The sequence below is a fragment of the Citrus sinensis genome, chromosome 8, assembly GCF_022201045.2.
Source record: "Citrus sinensis cultivar Valencia sweet orange chromosome 8, DVS_A1.0, whole genome shotgun sequence".
Lineage (NCBI taxonomy): Eukaryota > Viridiplantae > Streptophyta > Magnoliopsida > Sapindales > Rutaceae > Citrus > Citrus sinensis.
The window spans coordinates 26114027-26139445 of record NC_068563.1 but is presented as its reverse complement, the minus strand read 5'-3'; the positions used below and the strand labels follow the sequence as shown (position 1 = coordinate 26139445).

Sequence of the window (25419 nt, the reverse complement as noted above, 5' to 3'; positions counted from 1 at the left end):
ATCAGCTAGGTTTTTGATGGAGATTTTGATGGGGATGTGTTGTATTATTATTATTGTTATTATTTACACTGAAATACACATCCTGCATTTTTATTTTTATTAATAATTGAGAGATGAATCTCTTCATTTTTTTGTGTATTAAATCATCTGTTATTTAAAAATTATATTGAGCTCTGATTAATTCATATTCGAATCGGATATTAAAATGATAAAATTCTTCTAACAAATATTTTAACGTAACAACATTTTCAAACTTTAAACTGAAAATTTTAATTATAATAGAATAACTCTATATCAACTTATCTACGAACTCATTGATTTAAAAAGAGGGGTGCAATTCAAAGACTTTCCAAGTGATCACTCGTCTTAATACTGCTCCCGTCGTCGAAGCACCCTTCTTCATTGAACCAATGTAAGAGAGCAACGGCCCCTCTTTGGCCGAGTGGCAGGGCAGTGGGCATGTGTTTAATAATTGTTACGCTTTTTAGTTTTTCCATTTATGTAAAAGACAAAATGAATGAAGCGTACATATCAATTGGAATTGAGTGATGGTTTCTTGCTACCCGCTCGTACTTTTCATTCCTAAATTTATTATGACTTGTGGGACTTTGCACATTGAATTCGCAGAACCAATTGACAATTAATATCGAGGATTTATGTAGATCGTACATGTCATTGTCGTGTTTGGGTTATAATTAAAACATGATTAAGGACTGAACGATCGAGCAAAAGATGTGCACATGACAGTTCCATTTTCTAATTGATTCAAAATCTTTTATTGATAAATTTATATGAATCATTTTGAACGAGGGTTTTTGTCAAAAGAAGAAAACAAAATTTGGAATTTTTTTTATGATGATACGATTTGATTAAGATTCTTTCGGCATAATTAAATTCTAGAGATTTCTCTCACAACTCACAAGTCCATCATACGAAGTGGGTCTCCTTAACTATAAAGCTCATATTGGAACCAAGAATCTTGGGTTTATTTATTTAAATATTTTAAGATTAATACACGTGTAAACATGTTACTAATAAGATTCACATTCACTTTACATTGCCCTTGCCTTTTGATGCCTTTAAAGAGATTATGATTTTCTAGATGACTACTCATTTGTTTTAATTTTATAATAAACAAAATTGTTAGAAATCGAATCGTCAATATTATAGTAATCAAATCCTGACCAACGCGGGATTAATAATAATAATAATAATAAACATCTCTAGAAAATCTTCTATTAAGGATTGTTTTAAAGCAAAATGCTCCCTTGTTATCAATCATTGCAACTTCCTAGCGAGAAGAAAATAATTACCATGTGAAAAAAAAAAAAAATATCGAAGTTAGTGCATTAAGTCTAAATCTAACTTGCCATCATTCAGGAGTTTACTACAAGAGTAGTTATTTAAACATCTTTCACTAATAGGTGGCATATGGCATAACATATTTGTTATGTAATAAATAAATAAACCATCATTTACCAGATGATAAGTTATTAAAAAGGCTTATTTTGCAGCGTGCAAGTATATCATCATCAACATTTGGGTCCGCAAGATGGAGACCATGTGTGCAAAAATTGTTATGCTTCCAAAAGTGGCCTATAATAATATACGCAATAAGGACGCATCAGGATGCAGGAATATGGTGGATGAAAATGACTATTCTTGAGAAAAATAAAATTAAAATTGAAGCAGCAGCCGTCACAATTGAGTTGGACATTCTCCTTGAAAAAATGACGGGGACAAATTAAGCCAGAATTGATGATAAATTCAAGTCATTGCAATTGCAGCCTTTTTTTTTTTTTTTTTTAAAGAAAAATTTAATTGGGTGGGCACGCTTTATGTCCTTGAAGCTTTAAATTCTTTTATTTTTTAATGGAGCTTCCCATGCTGCATGGCTCAAAGCTCTCTTTAGTCTTTATTGCAATAAGCCAATAAATAATAACAAACAAAGAGGCTTTGCAAATTGCAACGGCAAGCCAACTGTATTGTGTCATTTCATTTATTGATATATATATATAACTTTTAGTTTGATGCAATGCATCCAATGGACTTTCATAATTGCCCATTGGCCCAAGTTTTGGATTGTTGAACAGAATATAAAGATATAATTTTTTTTTTGCAAGAATAAAAAAAAATTGGACTTTCAGTTTGGTCCAATGCATCCAATGGACTTTCATAATTGCCCACTGGCCCAAGATTTGGCTGTTGAAGGAATGACTTTTTGTCAAAGAAATTCTAAAAAGCCCAACCTGACACAACCTAGCAGAAAATCGAAGATAGACTATTTGGTTTAATCCCTAATAAATGAGAACATTCCTCCCTCTTGTAAAATGTGAGTAAATTTCACGGTTATTAGTGGAGGTGCGTGAGTTATGCTCCATAAGTGTTTGGATTATATTATTATTGTATAGCTATATAGTGACATAGGATATTTATGTAAGATGAGTAGGATATTTTTTAAGGTCATAACTTAATTTACAAGAGTTTGTTTAAGACATATAATATATTGTTTTGAAACTTGCGGCGAGATGAATCTAGTACAATAAGGCTATATGTATCGGCCCCATGGTTTAGCAAAAAAAATTATTTCTTTCATGGTCATTTTGCAAGTTTTAGTTTATTTTATTTTTTTTCTATTGCTTTCATGATTTTTATCTTTATTTTTTAGACATCGAATTTGAGTGTTATTTATTTTGTTTTCTTATTTCCATTAGTAAAATTTTATTGTGTAATAATATTTCGAGTTTGCTTAATTTGGTAAATTCACGTTATTTATGGTTAGTCTAGAAGGACATTAAAATCTTAGTTTTCAAACTTTTAGAGATTTTTTTTTTGAAAATGATTCAAATTTTCTTTATTTCGTAAACAAAATAGGGTTTTTTATATTCTAAACTTTTGCTATTTGTTGCAAATTTATATATATTTAATCTAATAACTAGAATTTACATTTTTTTTTAATTTTTACCTTTTTACTAATTTTTCTAAGCATTCAAATTAAGTCAAGAACTTGAATGAAACAAAATGTAATTAGGAAGGATTTATGTGATGCTTCTTTAAATATCTTTTTTTTTCTTTAATAAAACAAGGACTAAAGTAGTGACAATAACCCTTTTTGAATATTTCTTAAATGGATTAGAATCTTAATTAGTCCGATAACTACTTCTGTGTTAAGAGGAAAATTATCTGGTTTGATCAAGTCTTTCTTAACTACTTCTGAGGTGCATTTACACGCATTAAACATGTTATCCTTTTAAGATGACTACGGCTAGCAGACTCAGAGAAAAAAGGGGATGGATAATAAATGAACGCACTCGAATGAAATTCAACACGGGCTCAAAAGACTGCAATATTACCTTCAACATGCACATAAATTTAATTTTTTTTTATTTAATAAAACAATACTGATATTTGTAGCCCGAAATATGTCATCAGTTTAACCAAATGTCAATCAAAACATTATTTTTCTTCATGAAAAGTCACCTAGGCGATAGAAGAAAATCTTAGTTCTTAGGCAATGGTCGCATCGCCTATCATCTTCTTAACATGCAATGTGTGTGTCCCTATCAGGAGTACATAAGATTTTTTTTGGGCAACGAAATGAACCTATACGTTAATAGTATACATAGGGTGTGTTTGGTTATAGTATTAAGGGGGTATTATAACACTGTTCACATTAACATAATACCAAACCTATGTTTGGAACAAAATTACAAGAGATTAGGGTGGGAGGCTAATGCGTCAACTGACGCATTAGCTTTGTTTTTTATTTTTTTATTTTGCTTTTAACTTTTGCTTTTTGCTTTATTATTATTATTATAATATTAAAATAATAAATAAATATAGTTTTTAATTTAATATAATATTTTTATTTTATTTATTTTTACATTATAATTATTAATATAAATTAATAAATAAATAATTTATCATTCAATAATAGTATATTTTTTATTTTTACATTATAATTTATTAATAAATTTATAACTTATTATAACTAATAAAAATATTTAAATATGAATAAATTTGAATAATATTAATTTAAAATTAATAATAATATAAATAATAACATAAAATATTAATGCAATTTAAATATATTAATATAATATAAAACATTAATATAATATAATATTTAATTTAAATTAATTAAAAAAATAATACAGTACAGTGTAGCACCAAACATTGTATAACATTATTATAATACAGTGCTAATACAATACAACATAATACAATACACTAACATTAAAATAATACAATACAGCATAATACAATGCAGTGTGCCAAACGCACCCATAAGAACTTAATGAACTGTGAAACTTGTGTTTATTTAATTTCTCTTAGTGTGCATTCATTTCCATTCCCATCGAAGTGGTAATTAAGAAGCTTAAGCCTCTCAAATGGCATCCATAATTATCAGCATCATCTTCCACATGTTGTTCTATTCAGAACTTCATCCCGCGAAAGCAAAACCGTGGATCAGGGTCGGTTACTTGTATTCAGGCGAAGTGTCCGCCATTTCGCGCATAAATTATGATCTCTTCACTCACCTTATTTGCTCTTACGCTGATATCAATTCCACCACTTACCAGCTATCTTTATCATCACCGTTTGATGGAAATCAAATATTCCCCAAATTTATGGACGCTGTGAAACAAAAGAACCCATCAATCACTACACTTCTCTCCATTGGACGAGGAATATATACAAACAATTCTATATATTCTTCAATGGTAAGAAATTCTTCTCACAGAAAATCTTTCATCGACTCTTCAATAAGAATAGCTAGGCTTTATGGCTTTCAGGGCCTAGATTTTGCTTGGACAGCTCCTAACACAAGCACCGATATGCTCAATATGGGCATACTCTTTGACGAGTGGCGAGCTGCTGCCACACAATTAGAGGCAAAAAGCTCTAGCCGCCAGCAATCCCAGCTGATCTTGACCGCAGGGTTTCATTATTCACCACCAGACAATTCGTACCTTGTGAATTCGATGCAACGAAACTTGAATTGGGTTCATGTTGTTACTTCTAACTACTACGAGCCTATATCAACAAACTTCACTGCGGCACATGCAGCTCTGTATGGCTCAAGTAGCGGCGGCTATGCTAGAAGTACCGATCAGGTTTTAAAGGCATGGATTGAGAGAGGGTTATCGGCTGATAAGTTGGTTTTGTGTTTGCCTTTCTACGGCTATGCATGGACGCTTGTGAAACCTGAAGACAATGGTATTGGAGCAGCAGCAACAGGGCCAGCTTTGAGTAATGGTGGCTTTGTGACCTATAGGGATATCAAGAATCACATCAAGACCTATGGTCCTAATGTTCAAGTTATGTACAATTCAACTTATGTGATGAATTACTTCTCCACTGGGACGGTTTGGTTTGGTTTTGATGATGTGGAGGCTGTTAGAGCTAAGATCGCCTATGCCAAAGAGAAGAGATTGCTTGGTTACTTTGTGTTGCGAATTCCTTTTGATGATCATAATTGGGAGCTTTCTCAAGCTGCAGGTACTTCTATATGCAATAATTGTTCTCTCTGATTAATAATGATTGTTACGGCATCTCTTGCTAGTTACTATTAATTTGTGAACTATGCATATTTCCAGCACAAAAAGACAGGACTACTTCTGCTTCAGCTGACAAAGATGAACATAGTAATAACCGGCGTCTGTCCTTGGTACTCATTTCGACTGCAGCGGGAGCTTTGACTCTCCTTCTAGGCTTTTGTGCATATAAATACAACAGGATGAAAAGGCTCAAGTTAATTGAAGGTAACAATTTTCAGCTATCAATTATAACTATGTATTTCATTCATATATATGTAACTGAGACTGACATTTAATTAATTATCTAATATTTACTCTTGGTTGATGTTCGGAACAGAGGGCTCTGCTAAAGCATCAAACAAGAGAGGAAATAATGAAGCAGAAGCTGGAGACTTTAACAGAAATGTTCCTAACCTCAGAGTATATAATTTTGCTGATATTGAGGTGGCCACCGAGGGATTTTCAGTTAGAAATAAGCTTGGGGAAGGTGGATATGGTCCTGTTTACAAGGTAACGCGCGCGCGCGCACAAAATCCACAGTAAAATTCAGAGGCCCAAAACATATAGTTTAAAATCTATACATTAGAGATGAGACGTCTAACCTCACACTAGAGAGATATAACTACTTCTACTAATATTTAGGAATATGTCTCTACCCATATCCATATTTTGTGAGAGGAGATTTATGCGTCCATGGGGACTTAAAGGACTTAAAAAATGGTGCCCTCAACTTTGGAGGGTAACATATTGTTAGGCTAACATTTCTCAGCTTATTTAATTAGTGAAAGCTTTATATGAACATGGTTTTTTTTTTTTGGGATGCAGGGTGTATTACCCTGCGGAAATGTGATAGCAGTGAAGAAACTTTCAAAAACATCCACACAAGGATTTGAGGAGTTCAAGAATGAGGTTATGCTTACTGCCAAACTCCAACATGTAAATCTTATCAGAGTTTTAGGTTTTTGCATTGATAGTGAGGAACGGATGCTGGTCTACGAGTACATGCCAAACAAAAGCTTGGATTGCTACCTTTTTGGTTTGTTCTGAAATCAAGTTAATATTAATCGTGTATAAAATTCATTTGCATAAAACTTATTGTCTAAAACTATATATTTGTTGTAGATCCCATCAGAAGACTTATTTTGGATTGGAAAAAACGTGTTCATATAATTGAAGGGATAACTCAAGGGCTTTTATACCTCCAGGAATATTCAAGACTGACTATTATTCATCGAGACTTGAAAGCTAGTAATATTTTGTTAGGTGAAGCTATGAAACCTAAAATTTCAGATTTTGGTTTGGCTAGGATTTTTGCAAAAGAGAGTCTCGAAGCGAATACAGAACAAGTTGTGGGAACAATGTAAGTATATTACACCTAAATGATGTCCTTTACTCAAGCTTCTGTTTGTTATATGCGTTTGTATGAATATGAGGACCAAGCTAACACAGAATTTTAATACATATATGATGTGTTTACTTGATATGCCTATGTGTATATACATGTGTGCGCGCGCGCACACACACATATATATATAAAGAATTCAGCTCTTTAATAAAATGCATAATGGACTTTTACCACAATTTAAAATGGGTTTTACAAATTTATTAAATTGTGAAATCCCTTATTTATATATACTTACTTATTGTTGGTTATTTTGAATGCAGCGGCTATATTCCTCCTGAGTACGCCAGACAAGGTGTATACTCTACCAAATCAGACGTTTTTAGTTTCGGAGTTTTACTTCTACAAATTATAAGTGGAAAGAGGCTTTCAATGTTATGTGGCATCAATGAAAATTTAAGCATTCTAGAGCACGTAAGTTTCTTCGGCTGTAGTAACCCTGAGTACACATATGCGCACTTAATTAAGAAGTATAAATTATGTAACAAAATGGTACTTGATAATTTCAGGCATATGAGTTGTGGAAAGGTGGCAAAGGCGTGGAGTTTGTGGATTCATCACTAGATGATACAAATTCCCCTTGTAAATTAATGAGATGTCTGGAAATAGCTTTGTTGTGTGTCCAGGAGAATCCAAACGATAGACCTTCAATGTTACAAGTTTCCTCAATGCTCAAGAATGAAACCACAAATAGAAATACTCCCAAGAAGCCTGCTTTCTCAAAACAAGTTGATGAAATTGGCATTGAACTATTATCTACAACACAATTGGAAAAATGTTCGGCTTGTGATTTATCATTTTCGGAAGTGGTAGCTAGATGAATGTTAATGTACACTAATTTTGGAGCCACTTTTAGAACCATGTACACAGTTTTTATTCAGTGCACACTTTGTTTTTAAACCCTTGTGCATGCGATCCTAAAATTCTTGTAGCACTCGAAATCAATCTCTCTTAATCGGTTAATCCTGTATATTATGTGCTATCAATATTAATATTAAACTGTTAAAAACGCAGGTCCGACAAAAAATTATAAAATTTTTTAGAATTTTACGTACTTAGAATGTATACATAATAAATTCACTTTAATTAATTAAGTAAAATGAAAAACAATTGTAAATTAATAGAATTAAACAAATTCTAGCTAGGAAATGATAGCACATTCTATATTTCAATAACCAGTGAAACTTTGACTTTGTGAAATGATAGTTTTTAAATATTTGGCCGAATGATTTTTAAGTAACATTATTTAACTGACCATTAATTTGAGTTTGGATTTTGAAGGAGTCAAAGGGCTAAAAAATGAATTTGTACTTTACCAACTCCATACATTTTAAGAAAGTATATAGAAAAGAACATTTATTTGTTCAATAATTATTTGATTTTCTCATTAAAGTAAAATATATGCTACAAATTTGGTGAAACCAAATCCCACCAAGTATACGAGAGTGGTACTAGATCGGCAATCATACGCGCGTCATTTGTTTCTAAGTAAACATTGAGTAAAACGTATGTTTGTATAGACTTTTATAATAAAATGGGAGGGTGGACTCGACGGGAAATTAAATTACACAAGGAAAAGGTATATGAGTCTTAATTTAAATTTTTTTATAAAAATTACAATATTATTGAATCTTACCATCAAGAAGTAACTAAGGCTGTGTTTACTTTCTGGAGTAGGAGTAAAGAGTGTAGATTCCTCACACTCCAGTATTTACTTCAATAATTTAAGAAAGGATTGGGAATTTCATTTCGTGGACCCCATCCATTTTTGGAGTGAGGAGTGGGAGTGGGAATTCACTCCCACCTCTCCATTTTCTATCATTTTTCTTTCTTAATTTAATATTTAATATTTAATATTTAATAAAATAAAATAAATAATATTATATTTATTTGAATAATATTATTATATTTAACTAAATAATAATTTTCATTAATTCTAAGTTAAAATTACTTAAAAATAATATTATTATATTAATAGAGAATTAATAAATATTACTATATGCTATCTTCATTTATATTCTAATAAAATATTAATTTTGTACTAAATAATATTATATTATTGTTTTATATAATAATAAATTTAATATAATTACATTTAAATTTACTAAAATAAAATAATGTTTCATTTTGTATTTACCCTTCTTTTTTACCCTCCTTTTATTAAATTTACTATAATTATATTTAATAAATATTTAAATAATATTATTATATTTAACTAAATAATAATTTGGTTTGATTTTAAGTTTAAATTACTTAAAAATAATATTATTATATAGATAGAGAATTAATAATATTACTATATACCGTCTTTATTTGAAAATATAATATGATTATATTTATTTAAACATAATAGTATTATATTTATTTAATATTAATAATTAATACTAATAAATAGTTTATTCTAAGAAAATATTAATTTCATACTATGTTAATAGTAAAAATGTTTAATTTATATTGCCCTTATCAATAATTTTTAATTTATATAATTAAAATTATAAAAAATTGTGATGTACATAATTAAGAATATTAATAATTATTATAAATTTACAAATATAATAAAATACATGTTTATTCATTAAATATATTTTTTATTAACTTTGTAATTAAAAACTATAATTCTTTAAATAAGGATAAAATTGTAATTTGAAACTATTTACTCCCAATTCAAGACAAAGTAAACACATAAATTGGATTCTAATCTTCATTCCATACTTTTATTCTAGTGTAAGTAAACAACATATTCCCACTCACACTTCACACTCCTAATCCTACGATTCACATTCCTCAGAATTCCCACTCCAATTCAAAAAGTAAACGCTACCTAAGTGTATTTCTTAATGACAATCACTTTATTAAGTTGATAGCTTAATTAAGGCAACACTCAATTCAATAACAAGCTGTAATTTAATAAAGTGAGGTCAACTCGATATTTTATATAGTATGTCATGAGTAAGGAGGAGTTTAAGCTAGAAATCGAGCTCATGAGTGAGGACGGGTTTGATTTTCGCAAGATTTTGCGTTTTGTGCACATTGATCATGGACTGAATCAACTTAGAAAATATTTTCACAAGATTTTGCCTTCCAACTGCATGGATGGAGTCATAGAGGAATAATGACTTTGCTTCAGAAACACGTCGAAGACTCCGAGTTCATTTAAATACCAACAAACTCAATACAAAAGAACGAGTCTCCAACTTCAGAAGTCAAGCTAAGCGGAGGTAAAAAGTCATAGCTTAATTTAAGAACTTCAATCTTATCACTTATTATCATGAAAAAAAGACAAAGCTAAAAGATCAACTTGGACGTGATAAAGTGATAGAAAAAGTATGTCACATTGGCTAAGATTAATTATTAAGTTAGGTTGGAAGGTATTATAGGGTCCCTCATCCGTAACTTGATTTTGATATCGTATAAAAACTTATGGACTAAGCTCATAAGTTGAAAGTTGACTCAAGTTTGTATTATTAGTGCAATAACTAATCTCAATCGGTATAAGATAATTTCTCCATTACATTTTGTGTGTGTACATATATATTGTCATGACTCAACCCAGATCTGACAAGATATTGTCCGTTTTGAGCCATAATAAGACCCGCAGGGTTTTGTTCCTGAGGCGCCCAGACACCTCAAAACATGTCTTGCCAATTAAAGTGTGGATCACCCCTTATAAACTTAACATCTCTTCCGTGTTTTGCCGATGTGGGATTTGCCTAACGTATTACATACACCCCTTGTGGGATTTGCCTAGGGTGCCCCTTAGGGACTTAGCGTCCTCGCTGAGGTTTGCCCCATTATCGCTCAAGAGGACACGCAGAGCCGCTCTGATACCATAATGTAATAATGTCATGACCCAACCTAAACCTAATAAGATATTGTTCGTTTTGCGCCTTAAGAAGGCCTGGACAAGTTTGTTTTTGGGGGTCCCATACACCCTAAAATGTGTCTTCCGCTTTGGGCATTCTTAAGGCCAGCATAGGTTTGTTTATGGGGCGCCCATATACCTCAAAACGTGTCTTCTGCTTTAGACCTTTAGAAGGCTCGCACAGGTTTGTTTCTGGGGCACCCATACACCCAAAAATGTGTCTTGCCAATTAAAGTGTGGTCACCCTTTATAAACCCATAATCTCTCTCGTGTTTTGCCTATGTGGGATTTGTTTAGGGTGTTACATTCACCCCCCTTGGGGACTCAGCGAGCGAGGACGTTTGTCCCACCATCGCTCAAGAGGACACGTGAAGCCGCTCTGATTTGCTGAAGTTTGCCCCACCATCGCTCAAGAGGACACACAGAGTCGCTCTGATACTATAGTGTCATGATCTAACCCAAACATGACAGGATATTATCCGCTTTACGGTTTTTTTCTGGGGTGCCCATACCCCCCAAAATGCGTCTTGCCAATTAAGGTGTGAATCACCCCTTATAAATCCAGCATCTCTCCCATATTTTACCGATGTGGGATTTGCCTAGGATATTACATATATAATCACATACTAGGTATGCCTCCAACAGCCAGGTTCCCACAATGGCATCCAAAATTATCGTTCTTGTCCTTCACATTTGTATATTTTCAGAATCGCTTCCTACAAGAGCACAAACTTTAATCAGAGCTGGTTACTGGGATTCAGGCGATGAGTTCTTCATTTCAGATGTAAATTCTGCTCTCTTCACTCACCTTATGTGTGGTTTTGCTGATGTCAACTCAACTTCCTACGAGCTCTCTTTATCACCTTCTGATGAAAAACAATTCTCCAACTTCACAGACACTGTAAAAAAAAAGAACCCATCAATCACTACACTTCTTTCCATCGGAGGAGGAAAGAATCCAAACTATTCAACTTATTCTTCCATGGCGAGCAATCCTTCTTCCAGGAAATCCTTCATTGACTCCTCAATAAAAATAGCAAGACTTTATGGCTTTCAAGGCTTAGATCTATCATGGTCTTGGGCAAACACAAGTTGGGATAATTACAATATTGGTATTCTCTTTAAAGAGTGGCGAGCTGCCGTAGCTTTAGAAGCAAGAAATAACTCGAGCCAATCACAGTTGATTTTGACGGCAAGGGTCGCTTATTCACCATACTCAACAATAGGAGCTTATTCAATCGACTCGATAAGACAATACTTGAATTGGGTTCATGTTATCACTGCTGAATACTCAAGACCTATGTGGACAAATCATACTAGTGCTCCTGCGGCTCTGTATGACCCAAATAGTGTCTTTAATACTGAATACGGAATCACGGCATGGACCGATGAAGGATTATCGGCTGACAAGTTGGTTTTGGGTTTGCCTTGCTATGGCTATGCGTGGACGCTTGTGAAACCTGAGGACAATGGTATTGGTGCAGCAGCAACAGGACCAGCTTTGAGTGATATCGGCTTTGTGACTTATAAGGAAATCAAGAATTACATCAAGAGCTATGGTCCTAATGTTCCAGTTATGTACAATTCAACTTATGTGATGAATTACTGCTCGATTGGGAAGATTTGGTTTGGTTTTGATGATGTCGAGGCCGTTAGAATGAAGGTTGCATATGCTAAGGAGAAGAAGTTACGTGGTTACTTTGTGTGGAAAGTTGCCTATGATCATGATTGGATGCTTTCTCAAGCTGCAGGTAAGCAATAGAATTCCGCACTCACTGCAATGCGTTTGACCACTTTTCTGGATAATGACTTGAATTAAGATCTTTATTTCAGCATCAATGGTTAACCAACGCAAAGTGATTTGACTTTTCAGCTGAAGGGGATGACAAGAATGGTAAAAAAAAGCGACTATTATGGGTAGTTGTTTTGCCTACAACTGCAGCTTGTATTCTTCTACTAGGTTTTTGGCTATATTACTACTGCTGGATGAAAACCCTCAAATTAAAAGGTAACTTCTTCTACACGGGTTTAGGATTATTTTTACTTCTATTCTATTTAGCGCAGTTGAAGAAGTGGGCAATTTACTTAAATTAGCTTTTTTCTTTTTTCTTTTCCTTGGTTGATATTAATTGGGATAGTAATTGACTCAGCCAAGTCATCAAAGGACGGAGCAAACAGTCAAGCACATGCTGGAGATTTTAACAGCAATGATCCTGATCTTAGAGAATATAGCTTGGCTGATATTGAGGTGGCCACGGATAGATTTTCAATTGAAAATAAGCTCGGGGAGGGTGGATATGGCCCTGTTTACAAGGTTATATATCGATTGCTTGGCTATCTCTCATCTTATTAATTAATTAGCGAAATACACACACATATGTATATGAACATTGCATTTTTTTTTTCCTCTTTCATGTTTTGGGGGTGTTTGTAGGGTGTATTACCTGGTGGACAGGTAATAGCAGTGAAGAAACTCTCAAAGACATCCAAACAAGGATTTGAGGAGTTCAAGAATGAGGTTATGCTTACTGCAAAACTCCAACATGTAAATCTTATTAGGATTTTAGGTTTTTGCATTGACAGAGAAGAACAAATGCTGATCTACGAGTACATGCCAAAACGAAGCTTGGACTATTTCCTTTTTGGTATGTGCTTCTGCTTAATTCTTAATTTATGTGCCTCCATTTGCTTTCTCATCTCCAAATGCTAGTGCTACTGACCGTCCAATTATACTTATATTTGATGTAGATCCCATCCGAAGGTTTATTTTGGATTGGAAAAAACGCATTCATATCATTCAAGGAATAACTCAAGGGCTTCTTTATCTTCAAGAATATTCTAGATTAACAATTATTCATCGAGATTTGAAAGCCAGTAATGTTTTATTGGATGAAAATATGAAGCCTAAAATATCAGATTTTGGCTTAGCTAGAATTTTTGTGAAAGACGACGTTGAAGCAAACACCAGTCGAATTGTTGGAACACAGTAAGTGTACATACGTCTATTTTTCGACTTGTCTTTAATACTATTGTTGAGCCTTTACCAATCAGCTTAACCTTTTAGGTCAAACAATTTCACTGATATTTGTAATTACTTGGTACAACAGTGGCTATATCCCTCCTGAGTATGTGACGAGAGGCATCTACTCCACCAAATCTGATGTCTACAGTTTTGGGGTTTTACTTTTGCAAATTATAAGTGGAAGAAGATTGTTCGTTCAATCTGGCCAGAATGAAAATTCAAGCCTTGTACAGTATGTAAGTTTCTTCATAACCCCCTTTATAATGCACACTGGATCAAAACTTTATAGTGCTAATTAATTGAATGTAACTCAATAAAATATTCGATATTTACAGGCTTATGAGCTGTGGAAAGATGGGAAAGGCATGGGGTTAATGGATACATCACTAGATGATACGCATTCCTCGTGGAAATTGCTAACATGTCTGCAAATAGCTCTGTTGTGTGTTCAGGAGAACCCAGACGATAGACCTTCTATGCTGGAAGTTTCTTCGATGCTCGAAAATGAGAGCACGGCTGATATAATGACTCCAAAGAAGCCTGCAACTTTCTCAAAGCAAGCTTACGAAGATGAACAAAGGAAAGCCACGATTGGATTGGAAATTTGTTCAAGTAATGATGTAACAATTTCACAATTGGTTGGTAGATGAACAATTGATCTACGCTATAGCTCTTGGCAAGCTGCTAGTGACTACTGTAGTTGTTTAATTTGCCAATTGAGTAATAAATGACTCTCTTGAGGCTGTACTGGTAAGCAGTTTGTATTGGATTTGGATCAATTAATGTAATGTAATATCACTAACTACATCTATAGACTTTTAAGAGTTTGTAAAAAATCAAGGACAACGTATTGACTATTCCACACACCAACTTTGTGAGATTTTTTTTTTTCTTTTTCTTCTAAATTGTGTTTTCACATAATGATAAGGTTAATATTAACCAGTTTGAAAAGGATTAAAATTTTAATTATTTCTTGAATGAATCAAGGTTCTTTCATATTCTAAACTTTTACTAGTTTTAAATTTATACATTTAATCTAATAATTAGTTAAAGAATGCTGATAGACTCATCGAATGGACTCCGATTTCTCAAACAAAGCTTATGAAGACGAACAAAATAAAGCCACGATTGGATCGGAAGTATGTTCAAGTAATGATGTAACAATTTCACAATTGGTTGGTAGATGAACAATTGGTCTATACTAGCTCGCTAGTGACTGCTGCAGTTGTTTAATTTGCCTACTGAAAAAATAAATGGCTCTCTTGATGCTGTACTAGTAAGCAGTTTGTATTGGATTTGGATCAATTAATGTTCTATAAACTCTTCAAGAATTTGTAATTTCATTGATATCATTTTCGTAATTCTTAGGGATCATTTATTAATTTTGAGTGTGGCTATGACATCTTTCGATCACATTGAAAGCTGGAATATATCATTTATGTGGTTTGAAAAACGATACCAGTTTTCCAGTTTCAAGGGAATTAGCTTTCAAGACTCAACACAAGAATATTGTATATTGCCATCCTTTTTAATTTCCCAAAAAGTTAACGAATTACTATATTTCCTAATTAAGATGATAATAAGAGGGGAAAAAAATTGTTATCAGTAACTAAAAATATGAATAAGGTTTGCTTTTGGTCTAATGCTTCGGTTTTACTTCCATACAATGCGAATTGGACCATGTGTTGCTCATATTCTTCTTCCGAGTAGAATATACATGGTGAATTCGATTTCTTCATTTGGACTAGAGACTATAGACCGCGTAGAGAAATCCAAGATGCCCTCTGTGTAACTAGAAAACTAGAAAATAGGCCACAAAATTGAAATATGATCTAGTTCGACACTTTACATTTAGTGGCACTATCACGAATTGAATATCATAAGGGCTACGTTCAATTTGGAAAGAAAAAAAATTCAACAAATAATATGTACCAAAATCTAAATTTATTAAAATATTTCCTTCAATGAATTTATAGTAACCTCGATGTGTTTTCATGTGTTAAAAATTCAAGGATAACCTCTTTATCAACACTATAATATAAGAGTTAATATTTTCCTAGGACATAACCTTAATTCTTTTATCTAAGAGAAATCACTAAATAAATTAAAGAAGTGATAATTAATTAAGAAAACTTATCTAAATATTTAGAGCTAAATAATTAGATCAGTAAATTAAATAGTAAGCTTCTACAGACAATTTAATTTTTTAGAGATAAAAGAGCAGTGACGTGTGAAGAATCAAAGAAAAAAGAAGTGAAGAATTACAGAAGAAAAATGTCGAGTATAATACGTGTGCTAACTGTTAAGCTAAAGACATAAAACATTCTTTTAACATGTATTTTTTTTTTTATATTTTTAAAATTTAAGAGAGGTAGTTTTGGTGTTTCAAAAGCGTAATGGGGTAATGTTTAAAATTCACATAAAAAGTTTCGAAGAGCCCTTGTTGGACATGACATAGCACTAGTTATATCTATGAGACGAGAGGAACTTATATGGGGCAGGTATACTGTGGTTCGCCTAACCACAAAAGGCCTGCCAGTTAGCAGATCACATGGAGTTCCAACAGTGGGACCTATAAAATAAATGCTGGATAATTAATTATTTGACAATTATTTATAACTAAATTTCTTCTTTAAAATTCTCATTTCTACTTTTATTTTACTTAAAGCATAAACTTGAATAAATGTGATCTCAGGGTTCTTACTCATGGAATATGTGGATTTAGTTTGAAGGTTTTATTAAATCATCAGGTTGTAGTATGAATTTGAAATTTCAATTATTCATACAATTTTAACAAGAAAATTCCTATCAACAATAAAGAAAACCAAAGTAAAGTAAAGTAAAGAAAACAGGAGTAAAGCTACATTTCATACAACTCAAATTAACAAATCAAAGAAAATATAGGTAAATAAAAGATTCAAGAGGCCTATAATGATCAACATAAAGATAAACCAGTCGACTTAATTGTTTAATATTCTAAGTATAACCACAAAGAATAAAATCAACGTAAAGATAAATGAGTCGACTTGAATTTTAATGTTCTAATTATAATCATAAATAATAACCATCTATTAATTTTTTGACAGTCATTTATAATTAAATTTATACCATTGTAAAACAGTGATAAATGCAATTTACAACATTGTAGACTCTTTTCAAATTTAAATTCCAGAACTGAAGCTGATTATATATATATATAGACATACTGAAAGAGTGTTGGTTATTTTCAAATGTAGAGGTTATATTCCTCCTAAATACACTCATAGAGGTGTTTACTCTACCGAATCAGACATTTTTAGCTTTGAAGTCTTACATTTACGAATGATAACTGGGAAAAGTCTTTTGATGTTATGTGGCATCAATGAAAATTTAAGTCTTCTAGAGCATGTAAGTTTCTTTGGCTATAGTAACCCTGTGTGTGTGTGTCTATATATATATGCACGTAACTAAGTAGTATAAAATATGTAGCAAGATAATACTTAATAATTTCAGGCATATGAGTTGTGGAAATGTGGCAAGGGCATGGAGTTTGTGGATTCATCACGAGATGATACAAATTTCACTTGTAAATTAATGAGACGTCTGGATATAGCTTTGTTGTGTGTCCAGGAGAATCCAAATGATAGACCTTCAACGTTGGAAGTTTCGTCAATGCTCAAGAATGAAACCACAAATATAAATTCTCCCAAGAAGCCTGCTTTCTCAAAACAAGTTGACGAAATTGGGATTGAACTATTATCTAAAATACAGTTGGAAATGTGTTCGACTTCTGATATCATTTTCGGAAGTGATAGCTTAGATGGATATTAAGTACACTAATTATGGAGCCATTTATACAACCAGTTTTTATTTCGTCATAAAAATGCACCTTCGTTTAGTGTAATTAAATGCACACTTTGTTTTTAAACCCTTGCGCATGCAATCCTAAAAATCTTGTAGCACTCGAAATCAATCTCTTTTAATCCTATATACTATGTGCTCTCAATATTTATACTAAACTGTTAGAAATGCAGGTGTGACAAAAAATTATAAAAAATTTAGTACAATTCAATTCAGCACTGGATTTTAAAATTTTACATAAATAGCATTTATACATAATAAATTCACTTTAATTAATTAAATAAAATAAAAAATGATTGAAACTTAATAGAACTAAACAAATTTTTAGCTAGGAAATGATAGCACACTCTACAATTCAATAATCAAAGAAACTTTGACTTTGTGAAATTATAGTTTTTACAATATTTGGCTGAATGGTTTTAAGTAGCAATATTTAACAGACCACTAATTTGCGTTTGAATATGGAAGAGTCAAAGGGCTAAAAAATCAATTTGTACTTTACTCCATACGTTTTAAGAAAGTGCATAAAAAAGAAAAATTATTTGTTCAAACATTATTTGATTTTCTCATCAAAGTAAAATATTGGCTACAAATTTGGAGGAGCCAAATCCCACCCAGTAAACAAGAGTGGTACTAAATCAGCAAATCATTTGTTTCTACGTAAACATCGAGTAAAACGTACATTTGTATAGACTTTTATACTAAAATGGAGGGTCGTCTTGACTTGAATCTAAATCACATAAGGAAATAAGCGTATGGGACAATTTCCCCCAATTAAAATCACAATACTACTTAATCTTACTATCAGAACGCTTTCTATTGTGACACTGTTACTACCCCTGCTTTAAACAGGAAAATGCTCTCATTTTATACAGAAAATTACAGAACTTGAAATCATTTCTGAGGGAGTTAGTTCTATAGGCCATAGAGGTCGATAACAATGTGTTTGTGAGTTTGTTTTTTCCTTTTCTTTTCTTTTCTTTTTTTCTTCACTATTCTCTTGCCATGATGTTTAAGGGTTGAATTTAAATTGAGTAATGCTATGCTTATCATTTCTAGAAGTTTAAGGGTTGAATTTTGAAATTGTAAGAATTATAAATTTTTTTATTAATTTAATTTAAATTTAGTATATTAATTCACTTTTAATTTATAAGATTGGTAAAATACAATGAATTTTAATTGATTAAAATGTATGTTTATCAAATTGTATATACACTTTATGAATTGATAAATTATTAATATAGATTAATCAATACTTCTTTTAAATTAATAAATTTTATATGATAGAAAATTATTAATTTATAAAAATTTTACTGTACTTAAAATTCTTTTTCGCCAAACTAAACTATTAACCTTTAGATAGAAAAAAAAAAACCATTTTTACTACAGTAGTATGCAAGGAAGGGAAGCATCTGCGTCAGAACAGCCTTTTGGGCACCGTTGATTTTACATAACAAAACAAAGTCAGCTTTCATCATCCACCGTCCAAACCCACATCAATTTCAATCACTTCCCCTAATTGATCATTCTTCTTTATGTTATTTCTTAATTTCTATAATTATCAGAAACCTTAAACACTTGAAGTAGCTTAATAGAGAAACGGAGGATGTCAGTGTCGTCTTCACCATTACCGGTTAGCTTTTTATACATGGGATTGTCTATTTATTTCTTTATTTTTGTTTTTGATTGAAAAAAGTTTTGTTTTTGTTTTGGGTTATTATCATTTCAATATTTTAAAAATTGACAAATATCAAATGACTACAAAAAGTATTGTTCCCTATTATTTTCCTACTATATCTTTACAAAAAATATCATTTTACTACTTTTCCGATAGATTTCCTCTTCCGCTTCCCCCCAACAAAAAAAAATTCTACTCGTAGACAATGACATGGCTTCAGAAACACATCCAAGACGCCGAGGTAATTTAAGTACCAACGAAGCCAATACAAAAGGAAGAGTCTCCAGCTTCAGAAGTCAAGCTAAGTGGAGGCAAACGCCGTAGCTTAATTTAAGAACTTCAAGCCGATCGTCATTGAACGAAGACAACCTTTTCCTTGTATGACTCCCATCCATGCAACTTGAAGGCAAGGAGATTCAACTTCCTCGACTTTTGTTTCCTATGTTGATTCGGTCCATGATCAACGTTATATGAGTTGAAGATTGCCTAAATCTAACTCGTCCCCACTCGTGAGCGAAAGTTGTAGCTCATATATCTTTATAAAAAATCGAATTGACCTAATTTTATTAAAGGAAAAATATCCACTGTCCACCTGATTTTATCCACTTTTTTAAAAATACACAAATCTTAATTTTTTTAGCTGTGCTCCACCTGAACTTATAATTTTTTTCACATTTCCACTTCCGTCTGCAAACCGTCAATAAAACTAACAGAATTTTATCTAAATTATTTTTTAACCTCGAAAATAGAAAATTACATATTTACCCTAAATAAACGCCAAAATATTAACTTTATGAGTATTGTAGCCGTTGCCGTTTGTGGGTGGAGATAAAAATAAAGAGTATGTGTGTATGTTCTTATTATAGAGGTGGATGAGAAGTCCTCCCAATCCAAGACAAGAGAGAGAAGTTAAAAGTTACCTAGTTGTGCTTGTGAAATTGCTTCAGAGAAGTCAGCTTCAGGATCGGTATCTGAATCTGGGTCAGTATCATCAAATCGGTTATCCTTAGACATAACGAAATCATGAATGGCTTTAAAGTGCTCACGGTCAAAATTGGGTGGAAAGAAATCAGTATGAGTTTGAGTTTGGGAATTAGGAAAAGTCCTTGATCGCACAATTATCTTTTTGTACTCATCAAGCAATGAATCCCATTTCCTCCGGCATTGATTCGCAATGCGCGGCACATCCAATTCCTCCGGCATTAATTGGCCTCGAATTTGTTCTGTAACTACGACACTGCTCCTCCCTGAATTATGCATATGTTCTCCAAATCCTCCTACATTTTTGTCTCAATAACAACAGAGAAAATGAAATTTTAAAATGAGAAAGAAAACAAACGGCAAGATGAACAGTTAGCGCAAATAAACAAACGGCAAGATTGTCCACCACCCACAAACTAAAGCAGAGATATCGAGGTGGGTCGCGAACTAGACGGTGAAATCAAAACAATTTAACGGCGATTTAACTGCTGTCAGCAGGTTCCTTCCGTTCGAATTCCAACCATCGCCCAATCCCATACCCTCACCACCAACTTTAACGAACCCCACTTGTGAACGCATGTGTCGCGTCCCCGAACTGCCGCCTTCCATTGCTTGTGCCTTCAGCACAGCAGCAAATGCTCATTCAGTTTGCCGCACCTGCATCTCTCAAGACGTCCGTAACTCGCAAAGCTCTCCCTACTTCAGCGAACACAGTACGTTAACGTTGACATCTCTCTCAACGTTAAACCGCCGTTAAATTGTCTCCAAAAACCGCGGCCTCGATCCTTCCGTCATCGAGTCTTTCCCTATCTCGTCTACTCTGCGGTGAAGGATCTGAAAATCGGGAAAGGTGCTCTGGAATGTGCCGTGTGGTTAAGCGAGTTTGAGGATGACGAAACGCTGCGTTTACTTCCAAAATGTGATCACGTGTTCCATCCTCATTGCATCGATGTCCGGTTAGCCTCTCACATGACATGCCCGGTTTGTAGGGCCAACCTTACTCCAGAATCAAACGAAAAGGTTAAATTACAGATCTTAAACGACGTTGTTTTTGAAGCCCAAGTGAAATTATTATTTTATTCTTATGACGTCAGCAATGTCTTGACGGTTTGTAAACGGAAGTGGAAATGTGAAAAAAAATATAAGTTTAAGTGTAGCATAGCAAAAAAAAATTAAGATTTGTGTATTTTTAAAAAAATTGATAAAATCAGGTGGACGGTGGATATTTTCCCTTTATTAAATTGTGATTCATACTCTTGCGTTATATGAGTTGAAGATTGCCTTAATCTTATATTATTAACTTAGTAACTAATCTTAACTAAGGTGGGATATTTTTCCTATCATTCCATCAAATGCACGCTGATATTTTAATCTGGTAATATAAGCGCATTTGTCCATAACCTGACTCTGATACTGTTTATAAACTTCCGAACTTAACTCGTGGGTTGAGGGTTGCTTAAAACATATATTATTTAGGCCCATAACTAATCTCGGTCAATATAGGATAATTTGTGTGTGTGTGTATAAAAACACATACAGACTGGGCATGTTTGAGGCAGCTGGCTTTCTAAAATGGCATCCAAAATTTTCATTTATGTCCTCCAGATTTTATATTTTCAGAATCGCTTCCTGCAAAAGAAAAAACTTTAATCAGAGCTAGTATTTGGGATCCAGCCCTGGCTTCCCCATTTTAGATATAAATAATGTGCTCTCTTCACTCACCTTATTTGTGGTTTCGCTTATGTCGATCCAACGTCCTACAAACTTTCTTTGTCATCTTCTGATGAGGAACAATTCTCCAACTTCACACACACTATGAAAACAAAGAACCCAACAATCACTACCCTTCTTTCCATCGGAGGAGGAAATGCAGATTATTCAACTTATTCTTCCAGCGAGCAATTCTTCATTTACGAAATCCTTTATTTGCATTTCTCATTTCTAAATGCTAATGCTACAGACCGTCCAACTATACTTATATTTGATGTAGATCCCATCCGAAGGTTTATTTTGGATTGGAAAAAATGCATTCATATCATTTAAGGAATTACTCAAGGGCTTTTCTATCTTCAAGAATATTCTAGATTAATAGTTATTCATTAAGACTTGAAAGCTAGTAACATTTTGTTGGATGAAGATTTGAAACCAAAAATATCAGATTTTGACTTCGTTAGAATTTTTGTGAAAGATGATCTTGAAGCAAACACAAATCGAATTGTTGGAACACAGTAAGTATATATATGTCTATTTTCTTCGACTTATCTTTAATACTATTGTTAAACATTTACCAATCAACTTAATCTTTTAGGTCAAACAATTTCAATGACGTTTGTAATTACTCGGTACCACAATGGCTACATCCCTCCTGGGTATGTAGAAGAGGCATCTACTCTACTAAATATGATGTCTACAGTTTTGAGATTTTACTTTTGCAAATTATAAATGGAAGGAGATTTTTTATTTAATATGGTCATAATGAAAATTTAAGCCTTGTACACTATGTAAGTTTCTTTATAACCCCCTTTATAATGCACAATTGGTCAAAACTTTATAGTGCTATTTAATTGAATGTAACTCAATAACATATTTGATGTTTTCAGTCCTACAAGTTGTGGAAGGATGGGAAAGGCATAAAGTTAATGGATCCATCACTAGATGATGCGCATTCCTCATGGAAATTATTGACATGTCTGCAAATAGCTTTGTTATGTGTTCAGGAGAACCCAAACGGTAGACCTTCTATGCTGGAAGTTTATTCGATGCTCAAAAACGAGAACACAGCCGATATAATGACTCCAAAGAAGCTTGAAACTTTCTCAAAGAAAGCTTATGAAGATGAACAATTGATCTATGCTAGCTCTTGGCAAGCTGCTAGTGACTGCTGCAGTTGCTTAATTTGCCTACTGAAAAATAAATGGCTCTCTTGAGGCTGTACTAGTAAGCAGTTTGTATTGGATTTGGATCAATTAATGTTCTACAAACTCTTAAGAGTTTGTAATTTCATTGATATCAGTTTCGTAACTCTTAGGGATCATTTATTAATTTCGAATGTAGCTATGAGATCTTTAGATCACATTAAAAGCTTGGATACGTCTTTATGTGTTTTGAAATACGATACCAGTTTTCCTGTTTCAAAAGAATTAGCTTTCAAGGTCATCGACACAATATTATTGTATATTGCCATCATTTTTCGCAAACAGTTAAACGAATTACTATTTTTCTTAATTAAGATGATAATAAGAGGGGAAATTTTTTCTTATCAATAACTAAAAATATAAATAACGTGTGCTTTTTGTGTAATGCTTCGGTTTTACTTCTATGCAATCCGAAATGGACTATGTGTTGCTCATATATATTAAGCAGCTGTTGAAAGTGGGCAACTGTCAAGCGGCAGAGGCAGCGACGGTGGTGATTCAACATCCGGGGAACAAGATCGAGAGGATTTACTGGTCTGTTAGCGCTAATGAGATTATGAATTCAAATCCAGGACATTACGTGGCGCTTCTGGCGACTTCACCGACGTTGAAGTCGGAGAATGGCTTGCCAGTTAAGCAGCTCTTAAGGCCAGACGATACTTTGTTGATCGGAAGGGTTTATCGCCTCATCAGTTTTGAAGGTAACATAAAATAAAATAAAATAAAATAAAATAAAATAAATCCCAAGCCAGCCGATCGACATAACTAAGTTTTTTATATTTTTCGTTTTTTCTTTTTCAATCTCTTCGGCAGATGTGTTGAAGGAATTTGCTGCAAAGAAGTGCATGAAACTGGGGAGATTACTGAAGGAGAGAGGAGGGCTTGAAGTTGATGAAATGAAGAGCAAAAACTCTAGTGACCGGAATCCTGCTCCGAATCCGAACCCGAACTCAAAATCTGAGAAGTGCAGTTTTGTTAAGGTACGTAAGAGAGTTACAACAGTTTTAGGGTTAGACCCCAAACCTAAACCTAACCTAATAATATTGATCGTGAAATGGGGAGGCCTGTGTCGTCTGCACTGTGTGTTAACTGTTAATTCGTCACGGGGAAATTAACTAATTAATTAAAATATTACTGCTGCTTTATAATATATCTAATTTTTAGCTCGGTTTTTGAGAGAAATGTGAGTCTAGTGGTGGGATTGGGATTGGAGAAATTTTATAATGGACTATGTGTTGCTCATTCCACTTTCAACAGCTGCTTTTTGTGTAAACACTAATGCACATTGTTTGGGAGGGATACTATTTGGGACAAATGCGTCGAAGGGACCAGGAATGACGAGCAGACATCTGATGGCGGAGTTCTGCGAACCGGTGTGTTCCGTTAAAGCCTGGCGCGTGGAAGAACAGGAGCAGAAACATCCTGCTTGTCCACGATGTTGTCGTCCGCGAGGCCAATTCCTATAAAAGGCATGAGGCCATTCCGGCTAGAGATCGAGAGGCGAGGAGACCCGGTCGACGGCAGTTGGCAAGACGTGCTCTCCAGCACGAGAATCTAGGCACAACAGCCACGCTTTCCCCAGATCCGCGACGTAACACGCAAGATCTCACAGAGCCATGACAGCCACACTTTCCCCAGAACCGTGGCGTAACACGCAAGGTCTCACAGAGCCGTGGCAGCCACGCTTTCCCCTGAACCGTGGCGTAACACGCTAGATCCCATGTTTTGCCCATAACGCAGCAGTTGGAGTCCCATACCGTCTCGAAAAGAGCGGAAGACTGAGATTCAGAGGAAGCCTATAAAAAGGTAGCCAACGAAGGTAAAAGGGTTGGCATTCTTGAGAAAAGGGGAGAAAACCACAAGAAACGCCATAAGACCTGTGGCAAGCTTTTCCCGAACCTTCATATCTGACTTGAGCGTCGGAGGGTTTGCGCCGGGAAAACAACCGGCGTACTCTGACTTATCTGTGTACGCAGGGACCTCTGGAGAAGAAGCCTGGCGAGGAGACCTCCTGGTCGTGACGAAGTTGATCGAGCAGAGATCCTGATCGTAGAACGAGGAGAACCGGAATCTCGCATCAACATTTTGGCGCCGTCTGTGGGGATCCAGAGCAAAAAGCTTCTGTCGATAGCAAGAAGAGGGGTGGAGTAAGCGAAAGGCAATGGAGATAGGAGGAAGT

At 33.8% G+C, this 25419-nt stretch overlaps 3 protein-coding genes across 3 annotated transcripts; 2 read left to right on the top strand and 1 right to left on the bottom strand.

The window, feature by feature from the left end:
* Positions 1 to 4297: 4297 nt before the first annotated feature.
* LOC102608542 (uncharacterized) lies at positions 4298 to 14592 on the top strand. Its single transcript, XM_052432799.1, has 14 exons — positions 4298 to 5502; positions 5601 to 5765; positions 5878 to 6050; positions 6366 to 6576; positions 6663 to 6900; positions 7206 to 7356; positions 7452 to 7754; positions 11427 to 12555; positions 12678 to 12812; positions 12943 to 13118; positions 13239 to 13449; positions 13553 to 13790; positions 13912 to 14062; positions 14162 to 14592. The coding sequence occupies exons 1-14, from the start codon at positions 4392 to 4394 to the stop codon at positions 14474 to 14476; spliced, it is 4707 nt and encodes a 1568-aa protein (XP_052288759.1). The 5' UTR covers positions 4298 to 4391; the 3' UTR covers positions 14477 to 14592.
* Positions 14593 to 20253: 5661 nt separating this feature from the next.
* Positions 20254 to 20934, bottom strand: LOC127899417 (uncharacterized). Its single transcript, XM_052432798.1, has 2 exons — positions 20865 to 20934; positions 20254 to 20621 (listed from the first exon to the last, which is right to left on the bottom strand). The coding sequence occupies exons 1-2, from the start codon at positions 20932 to 20934 to the stop codon at positions 20254 to 20256; spliced, it is 438 nt and encodes a 145-aa protein (XP_052288758.1).
* A 2721-nt stretch (positions 20935 to 23655) lies between these two features.
* LOC102618356 (uncharacterized) lies at positions 23656 to 24423 on the top strand. The gene is made up of 2 exons (XM_006485081.4): positions 23656 to 23941; positions 24054 to 24423. Exons 1-2 carry the CDS (start codon positions 23656 to 23658, stop codon positions 24353 to 24355), a joined length of 588 nt encoding a protein of 195 aa, XP_006485144.1. The 3' UTR covers positions 24356 to 24423.
* The last annotated feature ends 996 nt before the right edge of the window (positions 24424 to 25419 follow it).